We start from the raw sequence: 17,336 nt of genomic DNA on the forward strand, positions 1-17,336 counted from the left end.
AACTTCTCTCTAGTTTTTAATAAAATTCTCTCTATTTTTGGTCCCCACAAAACCTATTCTTTTTCACTCTCCTCAAACTTATATCCCACAGGCCACAACCTATATTTTAATAAATTCAACTAATTTAACCTTCTTAAATCCGTAAAAGTCAAAACATTTCATTATTTAAACACGGTGAGAGTAGTTAACACAATTAGAATGAAACATGGAATATTTAAAATAGAGCAAGCGTGTATATATACAAAAGTTATTTGTGGTTGGAAAACGCTAGGTCTATAAAGTGAACTCTTTCCTGCCAAATGTTAGACGTTCATCTAAATATACTCGTAACATTTTACGATGACATAAGGGTTTAAACTTGATTGGTAAACAACTTAACGATAAAACTTCAAATAAGACGAATTATTATAAAGATTTATCCGTTTACGTTTTTAAAAAGGGTAATGCTATATGTATTAATTAATGTTTAAATTTTAAATGTCTAACGGGGTATTAATTAGTGTTGGACAAACAGAATTCTAAATAAAATTTGCTGCGAATTTGGAAGCCAATTACTCAGATATCGTCAATTTGCACTAACTTGCAAGGAAAAAACTCTTTGCATTCGAGAAAATTTGCTCTAATTCCCAACTTTCTTATACGTTAATTAATTTTGTGGCAAACTTTATAAATGAGAATTATTTCCGTCTAAGTTAGTGGCAAACTGGCAATTGATGAGGTCATGAAGATGTTATAAAATGGTTCCAAACTGCCGTTGTATTTGGATCCTTGTGCAGGATATCATATTGGTACCCTATCATAGTAAGGCCCATTAATATGCAGGCCTAAGGCCCATTAATATGCATGCATAAGGCCCAATAAATATGAGCCCATTAAGTTTGTGTATGACCGTATTGACGAACCGATAGGAAGCCAAGTTGGTGGCCACTGCAAATTATTTGGTGCACAATGGTCATGGTGCATTTGTCTAAATAACAATCGAATTCTGTGTTTGATCTTTGGTTTTGATATTTGAACTATGAAACATATGTTTATTTACTTTATGTTTTACTTTATACGACAAGTCGACAAGTTTTTTATTTTTTATTTTTACAAATGAACATGTGTTTTTGGTTTGAATTACAAGTTTTTTTTTTTTTTTTTAGTATGGAGATTAGAGTATTATAAGATCAATTAAATCCACCCATTATATTCCTAGATATTCTACACTTGTTTAGATATTTTAAGGTAGATTTTTTACATTGTTCAAATTTGACAGTTACACTTACAGACATACATTGACTTCTTTGTCTGCATGTTTGTCATTGGACAGATATTTTTGCCTGATTTTGTGTGGTTCTTTCTTGTTCTCTTATCCAAATTCAACACATCAATGTGTTATTTGCTATTAACACCCTCTTATATCTCCCATCAAAGTGATGAACTAAAATTTGTACAGAATTTTGTAAACAAAAGAAAGCCAGTAAATTCGAGCTGAAACTCCAAGTAACTGACTGATCAATGGCAGCAACAGCAGCTACCGCGATTTTTGCTGTGTCAAAACAGCTTACTCCGGCTAGTAATGGAAGCCCCGGTAGTCTACTTCTAGGTAACTATCTATTTTTCAAATTTATAACCAAAGTATTTCTGTAAATTTCAGAACATGATTGTTTATCTGTATCAGTAATTGAACGTTAGCAGCTCAAAATATAATATTAGACCAAAATCCATACCTCAAATGCTGAAAATGAAAATTTTATTTCTTAATGCAGGTAATAATTTTATTGGTAGTCCACTGCGCGAGAGTTCTATAACACGGAACAGAGTTATTAGCATCAAGGATCGACAAGTTAGAGCTGTTGCGACAGAAGCAGCTGTCGCAACAAGTCCTAAAGATGAGACAAAGGAGTATGTATACCAAATCTAGCTATTGTACATTTGTACAAATTAATTTAGGGAGATTATATAATACAAAATCCTTTGATAAATAAAGTTCGTTTGAGTTAAAGGCATATTATGTTTATATGTGACATGTATGAATTACTCACTGCAACAACCTGATGTATATTCTCTGTTTCAATTTTTGCTTCTTGTAGGTTTGTGCTGCCTAAATGGGCTGAATTTGAGCTCGGAATGGCTCCTGTGTTTTGGAAAACCATGAACGGCCTTCCTCCAACTGCGGTATATATATCTTCATCGCCTCGTTTTACTTAATTCTACATTAGATCATTCACCTGACAAACTCAGTTGTTAAATTGATAGGGAGAAAGACTCAGAACTTTTTACAATCCAGCTGCTGCCAAACTTGAGCCTAATGAAGAATTTGGAATTGCCTTTAATGGTAATGTATTTCCCTTTTAGGATATTTAGTGCAGCTCCAATCATAATTTTCCGGCATACAATGTTAATGCTTGATCTGATTAAACAGGTGGTTTTAATCAGCCAATTATGTGTGGTGGTGAACCAAGAGCGATGCTCAAAAAATCGAGAGGCAAAGCTGATGCTCCGATCTATACCATTCAAATATGCATTCCTAAGCATGGTATGTATTTTATTTCACCACTTCACCTGTCTTTGTGTAACCTTTGGATATTTTTTGCTAATATACAATTATGTGATGTATAATGTCAGCTATGAACTTGATCTTCTCCTTCACCAACGGTTCCGAGTGGGATGGTCCTTACAGACTGCAGTTTCAAATTCCCAAAGGTTTGCAAAACAAACCAGTCAGTTTCTTTAATGAGGTATGCTTAAGGATCTTTTTTTTGCTCACAGCCTAGGATTCAGAATGTAGACTAGATTTTACTAGCAACATCAAACTTATAAATCATATATTTCGTATAAGATTTATGGAGATGCCGACTGAGAGAGATTCAGTAATGTATGTACAGTTGCTGAAAAAAAAAGTAAAGCTTTAGCTGTAGCGACATAACCACTTAAGACCAGATTTCATGCTACCTACTGGTCATGAATAAACCCCAGCACATAGGTCATTCTGATATAGCTACTGCCTACTGGTCAGGTATGCATACATACTCCTTTCGTCCCTAAATGAGTATATGTAACATTAATAAAAACATAGATCTGAGTTCAGGTAACAGTACAGAGTGGGATGAATGACAGTTCTGACTTCTGAAAATCTGAAACCGTGTCTGTCGGTTAAGATGTGTCAGTGGAGTGGCCTGGCTATCGTATCTGGTCAAAACTGACAAGTTTCCCGGCCTGTTTCAGAGTAAACAAAGGTTACATAACTTAACATCATTTGCGCCAAAGTGATGGTAGAGACCTTAATGCTAGAAAAACTAAAATGTACTGCCATCAATAACAAAAAAACACAAAAGATTTGATTATGGTCGGTGTTTGGCTTGATGTACCTGCTGTGTTCGTCAAAGTGTGACAATACCTGCATTCATTGTTGTCATTAAACTGTAACAGGTTTCTGATTGGTTTCTTGAAAACAATACAGGGCCTAGCAGAAGAGTTGAGCAAAGAGGGTGCTTGTGACAAGGCAATCTTTCCAGACGCAAACATTGTCATCACGAGATGTGCCATTGCTGGCAATCTGACCGCCGAAGGGGTAAGTGATGCAGTTTATATCTTTGTCCAAGCCTTTTATAATAGTGAAGTTTGAACTCCGTTTAAGAAGGCATATCCTAACTTCAGCTATAACTGTATTACATGAAGGGTGATCGCTGTAATTTGGACCTTGTACCGGGTTGCCTGGATCCAAGCTCGCATATGTTTAACCCACTTGCCAACGTAGACGATGGGTCATGTCCCCCGTATTCATCAGATTCAGAGGATCAATAGTTTTGAGTACAATGTCTCATATACTGTAAATATCAAAGCAGATAAACCCGCCTATCTTTTTGTTATATCAAAGAATTACTACAACGGGATATAGAAACTCCAATTTACTGTAAAAGATTGCTCTTCGAATTAAAATCGTAATTATACCCTTTTTGTACTGAGCAGTGTGATAAATATCTGTCTATAGTCTATACTCATGGATGTATCACACAACCTTTCTTAATACCCACTTGTTTCCTCTCTCTCTTCTTGCCTAAGAAGTTGTTGCAATTTTAGTGAAACGGGAAAATACTCCGTACACGACTAATACGAGTAGTTAAAAAGTAGAAAAACTTAGCATTTAATGTCACCAAAAAACAGGTGATCAGGTATACCTCTTAGTCAACAAAGAATTGAAACTCTGTTAGATCTAACATATGAAAAAAAAAAAAAAAAAAATGCCCTCTTTCGGTTCTTCAGCTAGATTTACAGCAGAAGACTTCAGAATAGAGAACTAAAGAAATTAGTAAATTTAAATCACAATGGTTGAAGTCACAGTAAATGTGTATATTGTGAGCTAAAACAAGAATATTTCAACAAAATGCAGTTAAAATTATGAAAGAACCCTTTGAGATTAGCCATTACTCAATAATGTACATCTAGCTTTAGTTTTAAATAAGACTGAACTCAAGCACCAACCATGTTTACATTTTTATGCATACATTGCCTGGACCTACCCTGCCCAGCCATACCTCATATTCTTTTTAAAACTACCTTATTGAAGAGTAGACTCCATTAGTAGGGGAAGGTGCCGCTGAAATTTTCCTGCTCTCCTCGTACTTTCCAGCAAGAGTGTCGAATAACATACCAGCTCCTACACCAACAGCTAGATCAATTGTGTAGTGACCTCTTGTTCCAAGCAGTCTAACTATTTGCAAGATGTTAAGAAAATCAAATGTCCATGCCAATCCCCTTCTTTGCATGCGCCTCATGTCTAAAGATCCAATCACAGCACTCGCAACGTGCCCTGAGTAGAACAAAAAGAAAGACACATTTCCTACCGGAAAATCTGCTCCTGAACCCACAAAGTCCTGACAACAAAGGCCAACAATATAAGGTTCAATCCACATCATGACAGCTAAAATTTTTAGGGTGGGAACATCTGACCAGATCAGCTCATGCCAAGAAGATGCATTAATGGCATGGATAACAATAACATAGTCATATTTAGTCTTAATCTTAAACATAATCATCTATCCCCTAGCTTGTTTCCTTTGCTACGTGTCGTCAAGAATGTGAAAGCAATATCCGGACTATGGTATGGGATATGAAAGTTGTATGACAAAACAAACACAAGTGCCAAAAGCCAATAATGCTGGCAATGCAACAGGACGCTTAACATCTTGCTATTGTAGGTCATATAGATCTATTTGAATATTCTGCTAAACCCTCCAAAAAAGATAGAACAACCATAATGAAAAAACTAAAACTATGGTCCCAATATGGCCAACTAGGGTAGGTAAAAATTCTCACCGAGCACCAAGGAACATGGGAGAAGCTAAATAATTAGAGGTTTGCAACCACATGAACTTTATTGCAATTTCATTCATCTTCCAATTATGACAATAAATACAGGTAACAAGAAGTACAATTCTGTGAAATATATTCAATGAACCACATCCTCTGCTATTTCATAAATATACTATCACTTTCTATAAATAGTACTACTATTACACAAAGAAAAATACTAAACAACAGAAACTACCAAACGGTTGGGCACTTAAAGAGGAAGGTAGCAAATAAATGCTACTGTAACCAAAAAGGTTGGCTTATAAAGAGGGAGTTTTTCATGCAACAACTAGTAAGGCGGCCTTTATAGAGTAGTTAGTTCATGCTACAACTAGTAAGGCGGCCTTTAAAGAGGGATTTAGCAACTACTATTACTGTTAATAGTAAATACTGTCATACGTAGACAAGTCGAATGGCAAAACTTGAAAGTTATGACTAGAGAATAATTGTACAATTTCAGTGTTATAATGTTGTCCCACAAGGCCACAATGATGTACTTCATCTTCATCATATCAACCATCCTTCTTCTCCAACAAGTCTCCATATACCAACCTTCAATTATTTGATTCATATTTAATCACTAATTTTACTCTTTGTGGTAAAAGCAAACACACAGATTATTGAGGGACAAAGTGAAAACAGGTTTCAATCTTCAATTAACATATACTTCCTCCGTTTCTTTATATTTGCAACACTTCCCTAAAATAGAAATGTTACAATAGTTGCAACACATTATAAAAGGAAAGTTTTTATGGTGAAAATTGTATTATTACCTTTACTTAAAGCACATGGCCCACTTGATTATGCTCCTTACAACCAATTAACCCCATTTTAAGTGTATGTATTATATCATGTGAAGTCCACTTTTCTTAAATACCGTAATAAAGTGTATGTTGCAAATGTAAAGAAATGGAGAAAGTATATATTTACACACCCACAAGACTAAGCAACCAACATGAGTAATTACCATCAGAAACTTTGAACAGGAGATAAATATAAAAATTAGCACTAGTTAATGGGTAATTAAGCAAAAATAGTTAAGGGGGTGTTTGTCGAAAATTAAAGAAAAATAGGTGCAGCGAAGTGTTTGATGACAAGACAAGAAATATACCTGAGGCAACGGTAGTTGAGTAGAATAACCAAGAATTCCTCTACAAGTGAACATAAACAAGGCAGCAAGTCCAGGTCTCACTCGTCCCTCTACAAGGAAAACCCACACAATGTATGTAGTTTGCATCCCCACAAACACCTATCATTATCAAATTAATCAACTAAATAATTAACTGAACAACCCAAAATTTAAGTTACTACATGACATTCAACTAATCCCAACCCCCCAATCCCCTAAACCAATAATTTAAAACTTCAACCCCATTTTCCTATCTATACTTCTTTCTATCCAAATTGAGTACATGACAAAGAAAAAGAGTGTGATTAGGTAAGAAGATTAAAGCTTTTCCAAAATACCTATATTTGGGTTAATGAGGCAAAAATAATATTGATACTCAACATTTTTTCATCTATCAATTACAAAAAAGATAAAAATCCCCATATTTTCTGTGGTATGAGAGCCCAAAAACTTAAATTCGTTTCGTATTATCTGATCACTTAACTTCCTTATCTTAACCATGGATTAGGCAAGAAAATAATTCTTTTCCATAATCCATATATTGAAGTCATTGAGATAAATATTCTCCAATTTTCAAATTCTAAAAACAAAAAATCTTTTAACTTTCATCCATCAACTCATCAATGATAAAATCATAAAATACCATATTAATCAAGAAATGAGAGGGTATAAACTTCATCCACTCAATATTTTTTTATTTTTTATTTTTTATTTCTAATAGTCCACTCAATATTATCTGATTACTTAATTAGCTAACTTCTCTTAATCAATGGATTATTATTTATTATCACTCGTAACAATATCAGTCATTAATTTAAAATCACCACAATTACTACTTTCACGTAGTTACATTTTTCTAGTTCCATTAGACTTACCTTATTATTATGTTCACGGATACCGTCCATTGCATATTCAAAGGACTACATAGGCATCAGCTCATTTAAATCCGATCGATAAAAAAATATATAACATTGGTACACTCGAGTGTAAAATAGAAACATTAAACATAAACGAAAACAGATTAGATACCGTATTAAGAGCGGCGAGGAGGGTATTAAGAGATGGACTAGTAGACAGGACATGATTAAGCCAACGAGTGGCAACAAAGCCAACATCCAACGGTGGAGAATCGCTCGGAATCATGCGTAAAGTATACTCAACACCCATAAAGAAAAGCAACGCCACCGCAAAAAAGCAGGGCAATGGATGATACTTCAACACCCCAGCCACGTCATCAATCCCCCACTTCATAAACGACGCCGTTTCCATAAACCCTTTTAATCCTCCTTTCTTCCCTTTCATCACCGTCATTCTGTCACCGTCACTGTAGTAAACACCGTTACCGTTACTGTTACTGTTACCGTTACTAATACCGTTGAGTGGTGGTTTTCTGTTACGGAGGGAATCGGAGTTCATGTTTGGATTGGAAGGAAGAGTTTTGAGGAATGGTAAAAGTTAGACATTTTGGGGAGAAGGGAGGTGTATATATAATGAGAAGGGGGGAAAGGGAATGACGGAGAGATCGAAGGAGAAAGAGGAGAGAGAAAGAGGGAATGGGGTGTGATTGTGATGGGATTTATGGGGAAATGTCAAAGATGTAATTAGATCTGGGAATTTTGTAACCCAGAAATTGTGGGCACTGGTCAGAGGAGAGAGAAAATTTATGGCTTGATGATTTGCAACAAAGAATTGCTATTTTTGGTCTTGGGTTTGTAAAAACAGGAAGAGGTTTGATTCTTTGGGTAGGTAGGTGTAGCACTGTAGGGGTTGACGGGTTGTAAATGTACCAAGTCAATCAATAGACTATTTGGGTTTGAGTTCGATCAAAGCTTATTTATGTTTACTATGTATATATTTAATTAGTTATTTCATTTCATTAAATGCACTTTAATAATTAATGTAAATACCAATTTTGAGATTAATTTGAATTCATAAAGGGTTAAAATGACCTCTAAAACATAACCGGTCGATTTTCATGGTTAAAAAATAATGACTCGCTAATCGAGATATCTAATGACACACAAAGTGGGACATTTACGTTATTTTTTTGTCAATTTTAAGATTAATTTGATTCCATAAAAGTTCAAAATAACCTCCAAAACTTTAGCCAAACGGTTTTCGTCACGAAAACCGAGAAAAAATATTAATTTTATTAATTAAAATAAATTATTAAAATAAACCAATCATATCATTATATGAGTCATGATTTAATCCTGATGACTAACGGAGTTAAATAACCATTAGTTATTAATCATATCATGACCTGTGTCATAATTTAATCCTAATGAGTAACGGAGTTAAACGGTCGTTAGTCAATTAATCATATCATGACATGTGTCATGAATCATGATTTATACCAAACCCGGACCGTATTTAACTGGTGGAGTCCTCAGTCCTTAGATTTTTAAAATTCCGATTCCAGTCCCGATTCATTCCGGTCTGGATTTGGACTGGTGCTCAGTCCTTTTTCCACGGTTAAAATAAAAGTACGGATTAAAATTACTATATCACCCTCAAGAACTCCTTATTTTCCAGAAATCCACAACGCGAGAGGTTTTAATTTCCATACCTTCCATCTCCCAACATCTCCACACTCTTTCTCTTGTCTTGTGCTGCCGATTTGATTGGTAAGCTCTTCAATCTCTCTCTTCAAAAATCGCACTGCTCTCATATTCAAATTCTTCGATCCATTTAGTGTTACTGTTCAAATTATATATGATTCATTTTTCGAATGTTTGTTTGATTGCTTCTAATTATTTAGTTTCTTGCTTTAATTTCTCGCATATTTTCCAGATTTCTCCCCTATAATGGCTGCTTATCTTGTTAATTCCGTGATTATTGATGCATATTTTACCAATTTGTTAGCTGAATTAGTATCAAACATTATTGATTAATTATTGTTCCTATGTTTAGGTTTTGGTTGATAAATCTGTTGAAATTCTGATGAATTGATATCATTATTATGGAATTGATCTGAATTTTAGTAGACCTAGATATTTAGCACTTAAGCAATGAAGATGGTCAGTAATTTTCGGACTCGAAACGTTGTATGGATATTCAAAGTGGCATTATAATCAATTGAGTGTTAAGTCATCTATTACTATGATCGATATATATATTAGTCGGAATAAAACTAGATTGCTTCCTTGCTTAAATACGATGTCTTGTCCCGATTAGTGACATTGCATTGGTTTGAGTCTTTGCTATATTGCTGTGGTTGTTATTTCTGTAATTACATATTATTAAGATTGCCATTTTCTCCTCTTGAATAAAGGGCAATGGCGAGCACCGGAAATTCGATGCTGCTCTCCTTTTTTATGTTCACTGTGGTTCTTTCACTTGAAGTGATCTATAGAGGGAAGCTAGCATCATCAGAGTTATTCACCATTCTTGGAGGGTTCATTAGCTCTCTATTGTTTCTTTTCTTCTTCATTGTGAGTTTGCCATCTAATTTTTCGTTTGTTTGAGCTCTAGTTCTAATACTATGAGATATTTGGTCTTGCATGTGACTTAATTTTAGCTTGATTAGTAATATGTGTTTCTGTTTGTTTATTTTCTACTGCAGTTCATTGCGAATTTTCAAGAGTCCAGTGGCACCAAAACTGGCTGGGGTGCTGGTAAATTCAATCTTTCTTTTGTTGTGCTATGCTCTGCTTATTTGAACAGAAAATATATTTCTTTGTGGGGAGTAAGTTATCCCTATGAAGCTTTGTCGAACATATAGAAATGTTGAACAAAGAAAATCATACAGAAGGTACACGTCAAGAGTGTCAGGTTAGGGTAATTTGAAGACCAAATAGAAAGTGGGGGATTCAACTTCCCATGTTTGTAAGGGAAGGGAGTTGGAAGGATCTATTTTCCTTCCCTTTAAATAAACTAAGCTCTTCCAATGTTGTAAATAATTGGAAGGAGTTTCTTAGCTCATTTATTTCCTCACTTCCCTTTCTTCACACTTTCATTCCCTCACCTCACTTCCTTGTCTTTCCCAATTCCCCTCTCCTTTCCTGCCCTCCCTTTCCTTTAACAATTGCTATCCAAACTTAGTGTAAGAAAAAAAAGTTGATAATATGAACTATTTTGTAATGCTTGGCTTTAATATATATTTTTTTTTCTTTTTTGCAGTTATAGTTGCTGAATTAGTCGCTCTTGTTGTTGCTGGTACTGTCCACCGAGTTTGTATCACAACATGGTATGCAAATGAATCCTAAATTTTTAATAATTGATTGTTTGATTTGTACATTGATTTTATTACAAATATGTGTAATCTATTTTACTCGAAGTCTTCAATTTGTTTTTAGTACCCATGTTGGATCCTTAGACATGGATAGGATACTTTGACCATTCTTTTGCGCCAAATTAATGGAAATTATTCTTGAAATGGCTAAATTGGACACGATACCCGAGTGTCTGAGCTGTAATAGTGAATATGCTTTATATATGGGCATATATTCCAAGTGTGCTTTCAAACGTTGGATGTGTGATTTATTGTTAACCTTTTAAAGGGTGATCTACCTGTTGGGATATATGCTACATGGCAGTATCAAGAGAGTGCGGTATATAATGACACCTCTGGGCCAAGCTTCTTTGACAATACAAGATAAACAATGAAAATTTCCATGAACATGTTTTTTTTTTTTTTTTGTGTGTTTGTGTTTGTGTGTGTTTGCTAGTTAATTTAATATATAAACTAAATTTGAAAACATTTTCAAATTTTGTTGGTAAATGACCATGAAGAAAGGAATGTTCATTCCTTAAGGTTCACGAATCATTTAGTTGCTTGTGCTCGTAAACAATTTTATTAATTTATGCTCCTTTTATCTTATCTTGTAAATTACTTTGTGTTATTTTAAAGTTCAAACAAAAAAAAGTTAAAAAAAATTGAATTGTTCAAAAATTGCTTGGTTTAAAACTTTCCATTCTGTCGGTATTTTTTAACTTTAAATTGCTTTCACACTTGTAAGACTTATCTTTATCATCTAAATAAATTCTCGTGTAAGCTTTCGGATTCAATTGAAAGAGTTATAAAGAATGAATCTCGATTATCAGCTTGGCTTTCTAGTTAAATGAATCGATTGGGCATCAATAAGGTAATATTAGATTGACCTTTTTACACTTATAGACCTTTCAAAGGTTCCTTTTAGCAACTAAATTTGGCGCATGATCTTGGTCCAAAATTTAGAGTTGATTCTTTAGTACATTTATTCATTCTTGCAACCTATGCATGATACGAAAAAACATGAAACTAGATTACCCCATTCTCCAATTTCTTTTTAGTGGATTGCTAGAACTTTCTTATAAGCAGTAAGATTTTCTAGGTCGAACATGTTCAACTGAGGATGTCTTTTCTTTCACTTAAGCAGAGAAAATTTAGATTGAACCAATTTTGAATAGGGTGATAAGTTCCAATAAGGCCTGAAAATTTCAATTTGCATTTAAAATATAGTTTAGATAAATCAAAATCAGGTCTAACATGTTCTAATAATTTTAAGGATTTTGAGGCAAAAGATCACCGCTTGAGTATTTTTTGCATCACATTTGTCCAAAAATCTGCCAATGTTATTTGAAAGAAAGGGTTTTGGTTTTGTATTTTTCACTGACTTGTTAGGATAGCACTGAGTCACTGTGTCACGTGTTAGTAGTAGGCAGAACAGTAGCAGCGGGTAGTGCAGTAGCAGTGTTTAGTGCAGTAGTAGGCAGAGCAGTTGTAGCGGGCAAGGCAGTAGCATTGGTCTCCGATGAAGCAGCAGTCGAGCGTCCTCGGTTACCATATTTTTGTAGCCACCATTCGGGTAGGCCATGAACAAGAAAACAACCATCGTAATCATGTCCCGTACGATTACAATGAGTGCAATAGAGATTCAACTTACGATTGGAAGAAATAGAAGAAGACGTAATATTAGTGTCATTCACCATGATCGAGCAATAAGGAGAAGTAGAAAATCCGTAGTACTGTTGTAGAATTCGAACCAGAAATTAAAAAATAAAAATTGCAGAAATTGATTTAGGGATTAAGAATGTAGAATATAGAAAATTAGGGATTTAGAATTTAGAAATTTAGGGATTAGAATTTGATTGGCTCCAATACCATGTCACGAAATGGTTTTTCGTAGTTTCATTAGAGTATGGGAAGCGTATTTATACAATCCTAACAAGAGATTAGGGCTCATGAGATAGGCCCGTGAGCTATACAATATACACATAAATATAGGCCCTAATACACTGAGAGGCTTACTTAAGTAAAGAAAGAGGTCTTGACTCTTGATTGAGTTTGGTTATTTGGAAAGAGTGAGGCAAGAAGGGAGAGCTTGAGCACCCACTAGAAGGAAAAGACTTACTAGTGATTGGTTTGATGAGGGTAGAATGGGGGAAAGGTGAAGTGACCAGGGGAATGCAATGGACCAAGGAGAGGGAAGGTAGAGCTGTCACTGGGAAGGGGAAATGATGGGGGGGGGGGGGGGTGTCGAAAGGGCAGTGGAGCCAATGGTGTGGTAATGACTAATGTCTATGAAGACTTGAAGAGCCAAACAATTGGCCAATACCAAAGAGACTCTCATTAATAGCAAACCTATCTGCATACAGCATTACAGCCTATGCAAAAAAAAAAAAAAAAAAAAAAAAAAAAAAAAAAAAAAATTGCTCTTATGATTTTTGTGAATCTACCAATAAGAGCAAGTGAGCAACATACTATTCTGTGTTACGAAGTATTCTCATTGGTCAATTACTCTAGTTTTGTAATACCATCAACACATGAATAAAAACTTTTCTCTATCATGGATTTCTGCTGTTCTTTCTACATAACATCTAGCATGTGTTTACAATTTTTTTTTTTTTTGTTTACTCCAGGGGCCTTGTAATGATTTTTAATTTATAATAAGTTATTTTCTGCCTGAGGATTTTGTTTCTGTATGAAACGCTTCAATTTTGGAATGAACTTAACCAGTGAAATTTTCGTTTCAGCTTCTTGTTCTCCGCAGGATTGTTATACGAGGTTAATAAACTTTCAGCTATGATGCAATCTAGAAGCGAACTGAAATCCAAGAGACACTGAGCCACTACTTCATTTGGCAGACACCTATAGCATTGGCGTCTACAAAGCCCACATTTAGATATAGATTCTGGTGTCAACTAGATTGTAGTTTCGTTCACTGCAAGTCATGGTAATCTGTTATGTTTGTTGGTTAGATATGCCTTTTGTACCATGGTATGGGAAGTTGTTTCCCTTGTGTGTCGACCATAACAACATTTTATGAGTAACAATGTGAAAAAATCAATGACAGCAAATGTTTTCATCTTGGAGTTACTAATCGGAAGCAATGTTATCATACGTGTTTAGATGTAGAGTTGTTCATGCTTCGACTCATGAATTGTGTTTTAAAAATACCTTGTTATTTGGAATTAAATTTTAGTCAGATACTCTTCCTGATTCTCCCCAATGAGCCCCTTCTCAGCTTCTCGAACCAACGTACTGCTCAACCAAAAGCTCCATCTCCTTACTGTTAAGCGTTCTTTATTCTTTGTTGTTTGCTTCCTTTCTTTGACGTTTGCGCTGGAATAAAATTTGGACTTCAAACCCTTTTTGTTTTTCGAATGGAATGACTTTATTTTTTGGTACTCAACTGAAGTGGTTTGAGGTCTGTTTTGATTTCTTTCAAGAAAATAGTGGGATCACCCAATAGTTGATATTATTAAATTTAAGGATCATTGTATATTTTCTCTTTTTAATTATGATATACTCCCTCTCCATTTTTAAATACTTGCTTCGAGGGCCGTTTTTGAGATTTCAGAGACTCAGGGTGAATTAATGTATTTGGGTCCTAAAAATATAACTTTTTTTTTTTTAATATATAGATATGAATTCTTTTTATCGCGAGTTCTTGGAACAAACAATCTAGTTTAATTCATCTGGTGAAGCCTGGTATTCGAACTCCTGACAGCAAGGAGAATCTTAACCTACACAAAAATTCTGACCACCAAGCTACACAAACAAGTATAATTATCTCTATCAGCAGTTTGTTTATAACTACATATGTCTCTCTGTTTATGGGCTCTTGGCAGCCGCCCCGGTTGCCCCGGCTCAGATACGGGTCTGCTTGCTCCATTTCTCTATGAGCGGAGTTTTAGGAGAAATTGGAGAAAGTAATAAAATATGGAGGTAGTGGGGGTAGGAGGAAGAATAAAATATTGTAAAAAGCAAAAGTAGTTGAGAGAATTGGAGAAGAAAGAATATGAAATAAATAAAATATGATTTATGTTGGATCCACTAGGTGAAAGAAATAAGTTAAATATTAGAAAAGATTTTCAAATAAGCAATGAAGCAAATATTTTAAAATGGTCGAAAAAGGAAAGTTGAGCAAGTATTTAAAAACGGAGAGAAAAGTAATGAAACTAGTATAGTATTCATATAATTGCACAATTTAACAAACCTGATACTTGAAGTGAATAGGGTGTGATGGTGAATTACTGATTCTAGGGCTTTTTCCTTAGGTACTCACGTTTTTTTTTTAAAGAATTTACTTTATTTTCTAAATATTACTCCCTTTGTCCCATAATACTTGGGATGTGGAATGGACCTGTAGTGAGTATTTAAAACATTTGTTAAAAAAAACATTTGTTTATTGTATAAAAGATTCTCTTTTGTATTTTTATATTACAAGAACACTAGTGGGATAAGAATGGTGTAGGTGAGGAGAGAGAAAAGGTAGGATTTTTTTTTTAGTGGTCTTATTCCATGTTTAGTAACGTGTTAAGTATTCTGGGACGAACGAAAATGGAAATTGTGTCAAGTATCATTGGACAGAAGGAGTATAAATTATTATTGAAATAAAAGAGAATTTTCCCACAATATTTTTGAGTAAATTTATTTTTGGTGGTCTGACCTGAACTGACCCCACTCGAACTTGACTCGAACCGAACTTGACCCAACCCGAAAATTGGTTCATCAAATTGATCCGACTCGAACTTAACTCAAAGTGTTGACCCAAAACCCAAATTGACCCGACTTGAATCAGTTTGGGATTAACCGCGTCAGTTTGAAAACGAGTTTAGCCAGTTTAAATTGGGTTTCAGTTCAAAACAGTTCGGGTTCTAATCGGGTCAATTTGTAATCAGTTCGGGTCATAATCAGTTTGGGCTAAACCGAGTCGGTTTGAAAATGGGTTTCAGTTCAAAACAGATTGGGTTAAATCTGGGGTCCATTATTCATTATCGCTTCAGGTCATAATTGGTTTGGATTGAACTTGGTCGGTTTGAAAACGGGTTTACCTAATTTGAAGTAGGGTTCAGCCCAAATCATATTGGGTTAAAATCGAGTCGGATCATTATCGAGTCGAGTTAGTCAGATACTGGATAGGAACGAGTCATGTTATAATCAAGTTAAGTCATTAATAAGTTGGGTTTATCGAGTGGTGGGTTCAAATGGATCAAATCATAAACATATTGGGTTACGCGTTGTTAACTACTTTATCATAACGGGTTACCGGTCGTAAACGATTTGGACTCAACGGGTTACGAATCGTAAAAATTTCAGTTTCAACGAGTTTTGGGTCGGAAATGATTTAGCCATAATGGGTTACGGGTTGTAAATGATTCAGTCACAACGGGTTACGGGTTGGACCAATTCAGGGTTATCAGATTTTTGTCGAGTTTAAATAGTTTTCAGTTTAAAATGGGTCGGGTTACTATCGGGTTCAGTCATTCAGACGTAATCGGTTGGGGTTGTTTTCAGTTTCGGGTTGTAACGGTTTGACTTGATAACGAGTTGGGTTAGTAGCGATTCGCACAAATTCGGTTCAGTTCAGTTTCAGGTTAGAAAAAATTGGGTCGGGTTGGTGTTTGGTTTCCAAAAAACATGTTTTTAACACTTCAGTTCTGTTTTGGATCGGTTTGAAACAGTCGGGTTTAACGATTCGGGACAGAAACTGACAGATCTAGGCACGGTGCATAGTTTCAGTAGAAAAAAAATATATAGAACGAGGCATATGAAGATTTTTTTCGTTTCAAGTTAAATAGGTGTAAAATAGCCGGAATCAATTAGATATGGGTCATCTTATATTCCTTTTTTTTATAAAAAAAATTAGCTAAACATGGTATCTAATTTATGTGTCCTCATATGTATTCTCCTTTTTGAATCTTTAATTACAGTAAGCATCACATGCCTTCCAGGTTTTAGTATGTGATCTTTTAAGAATGACATTAATAGTCCTTGTGTCTTCATTAAGGGCTTGTTTTTTTATAGTACATCATTGTCAAAGTGTAAATAATCTCATTCTCAACAAATCCAAATCAAAAAATTTCATGTCTCTACTAAAATTTTCTTGTTTTTATAAGCAAACACATAAAGCTATATGTAAACATCATGTCCGTAATAATACATGATAGGTGTACAATAATTATCTATCTAGGTATATATTAAAAGCAATTTTATACGAATATGTTGAAAATAAAAAAATAAAAAATAAAAATTGGATTTTTAAAAAAATTTCAAATATACTTTGAATGGTGCTTTTAAAAATGTCATTTATGAATTGTTTATGTAGTTGATAAAATGTATAGAAAATATAATTTTGCATTTGAGTTTGCAAATGCAGAAGGAGTGTTCAATTGGAAAAAAACATGCGACCTTGTTTATTATATGAGAAAATAGATGATAAATTTGATAGATATTGTTATCCTATCTTAAGTTGCTTATTTTTTGGTCACATTTTCTTTACAAAATGAAGAGTGGGTATACAAATCCAATCCAAAGCTAAAAAGTGTTGACAATTAGACAAATGACTTACTCTACACTCTATAGTGGTTAGACATGTCTCAATTGACCCACTATTTATTCATTTATTTTGTAAAAAATTTGACCCACTATTTTTTTTTTTTT

The 17,336-nt window shown here is 34.4% G+C and overlaps 3 protein-coding genes across 3 annotated transcripts; 2 read left to right on the forward strand and 1 right to left on the reverse strand.

Annotated features, from left to right (window-relative positions):
• The first annotated feature begins 1,353 nt into the window (after positions 1-1,353).
• Positions 1,354-4,033, forward strand: LOC145589760 (protein POST-ILLUMINATION CHLOROPHYLL FLUORESCENCE INCREASE, chloroplastic-like). Its single transcript, XM_081646446.1, has 8 exons — positions 1,354-1,588; positions 1,752-1,887; positions 2,076-2,160; positions 2,242-2,320; positions 2,408-2,521; positions 2,611-2,723; positions 3,446-3,556; positions 3,664-4,033. The coding sequence occupies exons 1-8, from the start codon at positions 1,501-1,503 to the stop codon at positions 3,787-3,789; spliced, it is 852 nt and encodes a 283-aa protein (XP_081502572.1). The 5' UTR covers positions 1,354-1,500; the 3' UTR covers positions 3,790-4,033.
• A 242-nt stretch (positions 4,034-4,275) lies between these two features.
• Positions 4,276-8,150, reverse strand: LOC145589761 (phosphatidylcholine:diacylglycerol cholinephosphotransferase 1-like). Its single transcript, XM_081646447.1, has 3 exons — positions 7,496-8,150; positions 6,449-6,586; positions 4,276-4,859 (listed from the first exon to the last, which is right to left on the reverse strand). The coding sequence occupies exons 1-3, from the start codon at positions 7,880-7,882 to the stop codon at positions 4,539-4,541; spliced, it is 846 nt and encodes a 281-aa protein (XP_081502573.1). The 5' UTR covers positions 7,883-8,150; the 3' UTR covers positions 4,276-4,538.
• Positions 8,151-8,941: 791 nt separating this feature from the next.
• Positions 8,942-13,770, forward strand: LOC145588046 (uncharacterized). Its single transcript, XM_081644683.1, has 5 exons — positions 8,942-9,093; positions 9,741-9,900; positions 10,032-10,083; positions 10,589-10,655; positions 13,424-13,770. The coding sequence occupies exons 2-5, from the start codon at positions 9,745-9,747 to the stop codon at positions 13,512-13,514; spliced, it is 366 nt and encodes a 121-aa protein (XP_081500809.1). The 5' UTR covers positions 8,942-9,093; positions 9,741-9,744; the 3' UTR covers positions 13,515-13,770.
• Positions 13,771-17,336: the final 3,566 nt, after the last annotated feature.

Source organism: Chenopodium album, chromosome 17 (assembly GCF_948465745.1).
Source record: "Chenopodium album chromosome 17, dcCheAlbu1.1, whole genome shotgun sequence".
Taxonomy (NCBI): Eukaryota; Viridiplantae; Streptophyta; class Magnoliopsida; order Caryophyllales; family Amaranthaceae; genus Chenopodium; species Chenopodium album.